This window comes from Arachis ipaensis, chromosome B01 (genome assembly GCF_000816755.2).
Source record: "Arachis ipaensis cultivar K30076 chromosome B01, Araip1.1, whole genome shotgun sequence".
Lineage (NCBI taxonomy): Eukaryota > Viridiplantae > Streptophyta > Magnoliopsida > Fabales > Fabaceae > Arachis > Arachis ipaensis.
The window spans coordinates 24355621-24362765 of NC_029785.2; the positions used below are offsets into that span (position 1 = coordinate 24355621).

At 33.8% G+C, this 7145-nt stretch overlaps 1 protein-coding gene across 2 annotated transcripts; it reads left to right on the top strand.

The window, feature by feature from the left end:
- LOC107627614 (casein kinase II subunit alpha) lies at window positions 1–6739 on the top strand (the record flags this gene model as incomplete). 2 transcript variants are annotated; one of them, XM_016330444.2, is given in 10 exon segments in its annotated part: window positions 1–156; window positions 343–472; window positions 1448–1642; window positions 3064–3221; window positions 4630–4720; window positions 4898–4963; window positions 5505–5587; window positions 5947–6010; window positions 6117–6185; window positions 6274–6739. In XM_016330444.2, coding segments are annotated over 10 exon segments (1072 nt in total), but the record flags the coding sequence as incomplete, so codon positions are not given.

Below are 7145 nucleotides of genomic sequence, written 5' to 3' on the forward strand. Positions count from 1 at the left end.
TCCGCCAGCACTCGCCGCCGCCGAAACCCTGGCACAAAAGATTGGCAAATCGACGCGCCGCCCCGGCGCGTCGTCCAAGGCAAGGGTTTACGCCGACGTCAACGTCGTTCGCCCTAAAGAATATTGGGACTACGAAACCCTCAACGTCCAGTGGGGGTAAAGAATAATCCACTCTCCTTATTTTCCTCTCTTCAATTTTCAATTTCGATATCCCTATCCTCTTTATTATTTCTAAAATTTCTTTGGATTTTGCAAATTGTTGACAACAAAAAATTAGGGTCTAGTTATTTATTTTCCCCGTGGTGTGTGTTCATTCCTTGTTGGTTTTTTTGCGAGTTGCAGGGAGCAAGATGATTATGAGGTGGTGAGGAAGGTGGGAAGAGGGAAATACAGTGAGGTGTTTGAGGGTGTTCACTGCACCGATAACGAAAAATGCGTCATAAAGATCCTGAAGCCTGTGAAGAAGAAGAAGGTTAGTGATATTCTTGTGTGCTTTATGCAGTTTTGATTTTTTTTGGTTTGAAATATCTTGTTATCGTTTATATCATTCAACTGGGTTTGTTGTTAATATAATAATATGGTATAGTAATAGTATAGTTTTGGCCACGTAATATGTTGTAATAGTGGAGATAGATAGTAAATATATAAAGGCTATAGTGTATAAGTATAGACTATAGAGTATGTATAAGTATGTATAATGCAGACATTGGATTGCAGTTGGAAAGTTTCACTTATACACTCACAGACACAGATTGTTACTTTTGGGGGTAGGGTTTGTCAGAATCACTCAAAATGATTTTACTTGATCGAGATGTCAGTTGTATCCCTATGGCGAGTGGCTGTAGAAAACATAGTGGTGTATATGTGTTTTCTTCTATTTCTTTGTAGGATAATGTATTCAGAGGTGGCTTGAGATTCTATTTCAGTTTGGATAGTTATACTATTACTTCTGTGTGGGGCATTTTAGAATGGTAATATGTAGTTTCACTTTAAGCGTGATCCATTGCTTAGGTACTAGAGAGATTTATCTGAAGTCCTTGATTTAAATGGTTCTTCGATAATTTAATACTGATAGTGATTGGACAAATTGGTGTTATAACTATAGTTTGATGCATATAATTTTAGCCATCCCCACCTGGTTAGATGAGCCGATGAGTCATGTTTTTTTGTCTCTTCTGAACCACTGTTGCCTATGCATCTTTACTGCCGATGGCATTGTGTCTTCATTCTTGGATTTGACTGTCATGTAAGTGGCGTTGTGATAGAGGGTGGTTCAACTTAGTTCCATTTGTTCACTTGGAATATGTATGGTCTAATAGCAAAGCTTCTTGGTGACCGGTTGTTAGTTATTTAGTTGTGTTTGAAAAATACAATATAATTGCCTTCCATATGCTGATTTTGTATGATGTTCTCAAAATCTTATATTTGCTTTGCATTTTGAATGCAGATCAAGAGGGAAATCAAAATTTTACAGAATCTTTGTGGGGGGCCCAATATTGTAAAGTTGCTCGACATTGTTAGAGACCAGCAGTCAAAGACCCCAAGCCTTATATTTGAATATGTTAATAACACTGATTTTAAAGTGCTTTATCCCACATTGTCGGACTATGATATAAGATATTACATCTATGAACTTTTAAAGGCAAGTTTAAATCTCTCATTTTGTCAAAGAACATGAACATCTAATGCTATCATTTGTTACTCATTCATATTAAATGCTTCATTTGACTTAGAAATATTAAGACTTAAGCTGTTCTATTCTGCATCTCATTTTGCACTGTTCTGTGAATACTCTTTATACAACACTTTGTACTATATATTTGGTCGGTGGTGGTTGTGCCTTGCCTTAAATCAGTTATCATACCAAAGAAATATGAGAGCACTGAACCTGCTTGTCTGAAATTCTGTCATTAAAATAAGAGAAATATTCTCCGACTAAACTTTGTATGATAACTTTGTTCAGTTGGAGCGTGTTTCTCTTATTTTAATGACAGATTTTTCAGACAAGTAAGTTCGGTGCTCTCATATTTCTGTTGGTGCTTTTCCCCCCTTGTGTCTCACTGGATACAAGATATATTAAATGGGTTGGTTGTTGTGTTTGTGAATTTTGCTGTTAAATTAAACCCTATTTGTTAAAAAAATAAAATAAAATTGCTGTTAATTGAAATTAGTAACTGTTTAATATTTCTGCTGATTGCTGTAGAGATTTGGTGAATACTTCTGTCTTAGGTATAGTGAAGATGAATGATCCATTTTGGTTGTCCGATCTTAATGATATTAATATACAAAAAAGGGATGAATTTTGGTTGGTTTATTGGGGCCTGATTTCTCGCATTTGGTTTATGTCATATAAGGGGTTTGTAGAACTCAATTATGCTCCACTTCTGTTATTGCAATGCTTTGATGCAAGTACTCTTCCCTTTCATGATTATAACAATTAAAGAACCTGTTTCTTTCTCATTGTATCATTTTACGAAGCCAGGCTTGCATGCAAGGGATTGTTTAGCCATTTTTTCCTCATGTGACATGCTTGTAATGCCAATGTCTCTGATTAAGATTCTTCAACTTAAATGCTTTTTATTTCTTGTTGATCATAGCACATTTGGTATACCCATTTTATATGAAGAGTATTTAGTACTGCGTACATTACACCCTTTGGGTGCGACCCTTTTTCGAAACCTGCGTTAACGTGGGATGCTTGTGCACTAGGTTGCTTTTTTTTGTTTTGGTTTTTTTCCCCTTTGTGCAAATTATTTATGGGTTATTCAATAATGATTATCTTGATTGGGGGGAGAGGTACATGTCATTAAATTTCATCAACTGTTCTGCAGCAGCACTAAAATATGAAGTTCTGTATGCTGTGCATCCTGCAATTTTACATATTCTCACATATAGTCAAACGTGCTGTATATCCTGATTTGCATTTGGTGTATGTATTGAAATTGTGTTACTTAGTTAAGTTTGTAATTTAAATTTGCATAAGGTTTCTTGACCAATGCAATTTTTTCCAATAGTTTTTGGTCATCAACTTAGAGGTGCTAAATTATTTGAAGTTTCTGCCAGGCACTAGATTACTGCCACTCTCAAGGAATTATGCATCGGGATGTAAAGCCACATAATGTGATGATTGACCATGAGCAGCGAAAACTTCGGCTTATAGATTGGGGGCTTGCAGAGTTTTATCATCCTGGGAAAGAATATAATGTTCGCGTTGCGTCCAGGTTCTTATACGCCTTGTCTTATTTGTTACTTTTTCAGATGATATATCAATTTTAATAAAGTAGTCAATTTCTCTTGCTATCCACTATTTGCAATTATTCCTTCTATCAGCCATAAGAATGTCTTGTTTATATATATGCCAGTAAAATTAATACCACTAATTCCAAAGGAATAAGTTGATCAAGTTCCAAGCTTATGAGGATTTCATTTGGTTTTGCAAACCAGATAAAGTGATATTTGGTATGATGGAAACTTGAGGATGACCAGAAAGGAAAGGGTTTTGGATCTTCAAAATTTGGTGTGCTCAATGCTAATTTTAATAATTTTCGCAGGAATCCTTAAGCCATCTGATTACAAAGATCAAATATGGAAAACTTCAGAATAGTAGTCATCTACATTATTACCAGTGAACTAATGAAATAGGCGCTTATGTTTTAACTCAGTTTTTTTATTTTTTTCCTTCTCTTTTTGGTGTAGTTTTTACATATTTTAAAATAATCTGATACTTCTTTAAGAAAATTTAAACTTGAACTGAAAGACAAAAAGGGATTAATTATAATTCAACTAATATTTAAACAACCTGAACTATGTTTACTGGTGCCATATTTAAAGGTAAATGCATCTGAAAGAAAGACTTGTTGCTTCTTAGAAAATGGGCAATAGTTATTGATGGTGTTTGTTTGTTTTAATAAAGAAGAGTATATATTTGTACTACTTTTTTGGATAAAAGAAGAATTTCAATAAGATGATCAAAAGGATAATACAAGATAGAGAATAAAAATTCCCCTATAGAGGAGTAAACAAACAAAAGATTTATCTATTAATCATAGCTTTCCAATCTATTAACATGTTTAAGAGAGGAAGCCCTCTTTACAGATGATGAGCTTTACACCAGATAAATGCCAAATATGTAATTCTATCTCATATGTTTGTTCTTTATAAATGGACTATAGAAAGTACTCCTTCCTTCCCAAATTTGCAGTAACACTTGGGTTGAGGAAATAATTCGTAACATTTTGAGTTTAGACAAATTTGAGTGTACAAAATCACCCTTATTACTTATCCTATTCTTATACTTTCTCTATTTCATTTAATAGGTTTGTGGGAAAAATTAATTAATTGATGCTTCCTATATTCTCTATTTGGGACCAAATAAAGTTTAAAAAATGAACAATTATTTGTTACCAGAGGAAGTATGTAGTTGATTTGAAAAAGAGTTCAATTGGTTTGGGACCAAATAGAGTTTAAAAAAAATGGACAACTATATTATAGCTTAGTATTTTGGTCAAAAGAAAACTGAACAAAAAAGAAAAGAAAAGAAAAAACACTACTTAACTCGGCAAATCCCCCATGGTGGGCTCTTCATGTTGTCATTCACAATTGTGATCTTTATATGTGCTTTGCTTGTAGATATTTCAAAGGCCCTGAGCTTCTTGTTGATCTTCAAGACTACGATTACTCTCTTGATTTATGGAGTCTTGGTTGTATGTTTGCTGGAATGGTAAGAGATGCATATTGTGCAAACTTATTTTATTTTATTTTTTAAATATTTACTGTCTATGCTTGGTCCTTGGCATGTAAAACGTTGTAATCTTTAACTAGGGGATGTATTAATATCTTCTTTGAAGACAGTGTATACCTTGAACTCTGCATTTACCTGAGTTGTATGTTCTTTCAGATATTCCGGAAGGAGCCATTCTTTTATGGACATGATAACTACGATCAACTGGTCAAAATAGCCAAGGTAAGTGAAGACTGTTAGTGGTGTTGGTGCCAGATTGTGTTGGTTCTGTGTTTGGGTGAAAAAGCATTTCTGCTTTTGCTCTTGGTCTTTTGATGTTTTTAATTTGTACCTGCCTGATTCTGACTATGGATTTTGGTCCAATGCATATGTGTGATGTTCTGGTCTATTGTAGTCCCCCCTTAATTTTGTTGCCGTTTTCTTTACTATTTTTTCTTTGTACTATAGCTTATCTCAGTGGTTGTTCTTGTGGTGGAATAATTTCTTTCTGTGAAGTATTGAAATGTCAATGGGTTTCGAAAGTCTCCTTCCTCTGTTCAGATCTTGATTTTTAGAAACTTATCTAAGCGTGTTGCTAGTTGCTTGTTTTATCTTCTGTTATTCATGTTTGTGAAAGTCAACCGGAAATCCAAACTAGATTTGGATCTGCAAAGGATGTTCGCTCATATTGTTAGCTATATCATGTTTTAGATGCAACTTGAACATTGAATAGATTGAGATCAAGAATGTAGATTGATCTCTGTTTTCTCCTCCACTGCTATAGGTACTCGGTACAGATGAATTAAGTGCATATTTAAATAAGTATCGCATAGAGTTGGACCCACATCTTGCAGCGCTTGTTGGGAGGTTTGTTTATGTGCTATAATTCTGTATAGATGTTGCTTTTGTTCATTCAAGGGTTTAATTTGACCCAGAAAGATTAGTCCCGAAAAGATGTTTTTGTTACTCCATGGTACCTCAATGATCAATGCTGTTTTAATTAGTCATTCCTATTGGTGTTTTTCAGTATTAATAATGAAATGACTATTGGATTAATTTGCTAGCAAAATGGTCTTGAGACTAATTTGTGGGGTCATTTGAATCATTCGGGTACCACTTGAAAAATAATTTTTGGGGTTTAAATTATCACTGTTAATATTTTGAAGCTCAAATTGGTGCTTCACTCCTTCCAACCATTGTTAGTTAACACACTAATATTGCAATAGGCATAGCCGAAAGCCATGGACAAAGTTCATTAGTGTAGAAAATCAACACTTGGCTGTTCCTGAGGTAATATACAATAATTGTTTTAAATTTCCTCATAATTCCATATTGTAGCTTATTCTCATTCTAATTTAAACCCCCCCCAAAACCCCTTTTCTTTTGTCTTTTTAAGGCTATTGACTTTGTGGACAAGCTACTACGGTATGATCACCAAGAACGTCCAACTGCAAAAGAAGCCATGGTAAAACCTGAATTGTTCAGTATATCTGTTTACTACGCAATGACTTGTGAATGTGGTACAGTTGTTGAAATTGTTTGATGTTACCCAGGCCCATCCTTACTTCAACCCAGTCAGAAATGCCGAAAGTAGTAGAAATCGAACAGATTGAGTTGCTGTCATTTGTTGAAATATGGTGCTTTCTCTTCGGTTGAGACGCGTCCTCTGGATGACTGAGATTTTCCTACTGATGGAACTGTTTAGGAGATTATGCCTTGTAAAACTCGAGTTTCGTTAGCATCTTCTCTACGTGTTTTCTTGTTTTTGCTTGTTTTCGTTTTCTCTTTGGTTTTACCCTGTCAAATTCAGGTCTTAAAAATCTCATTTGATTGTGTGCTCATCCTAATTTGGAAAAGTATTCTTGATTCAATTTCCGTAAAGTCGTATGTATGTTTGATTCAAATCTCAGTTGCAGATTTTCTGGTTGTTTGGTAGATGGTACAGCATTACTAGGTTTTGAACAAGTTCCAAGTTTATGAAACGTCGTAACCTGCAGCCATGGAATGTTTAATTGCCTAGCTACCTTTAACATTAAATCTACATAATTCAAAATAACTTTAAAATTTATGAATATTATCATTATTATCTATTTATTAATTTATTTTATGAAGATATATATTTTAATACGATTTTTATTTTTCTTTTTAAATTGGATAGTTTATTCATGTTTAAGTAATTGTTAGAAGTTTGAGATTGAAAATGAAAAAATGAGTTTAATTGTCATTAAATTAAGATAGCGGATTATGTGCATGATGTAAGTTATAAAATTAACAACACTTAAGTTTTAACCTTTGTAATTTATCATTTTTTTAATTTTAGATAATTATTTTCTCAAAATGTCTATTTTTTGGTTGTACGTTGTTTTTTTCAGTTTATTAAGCCAAAGGTAAATTTATTGCGAATCAGTTTCATTTAAGTGTTTTG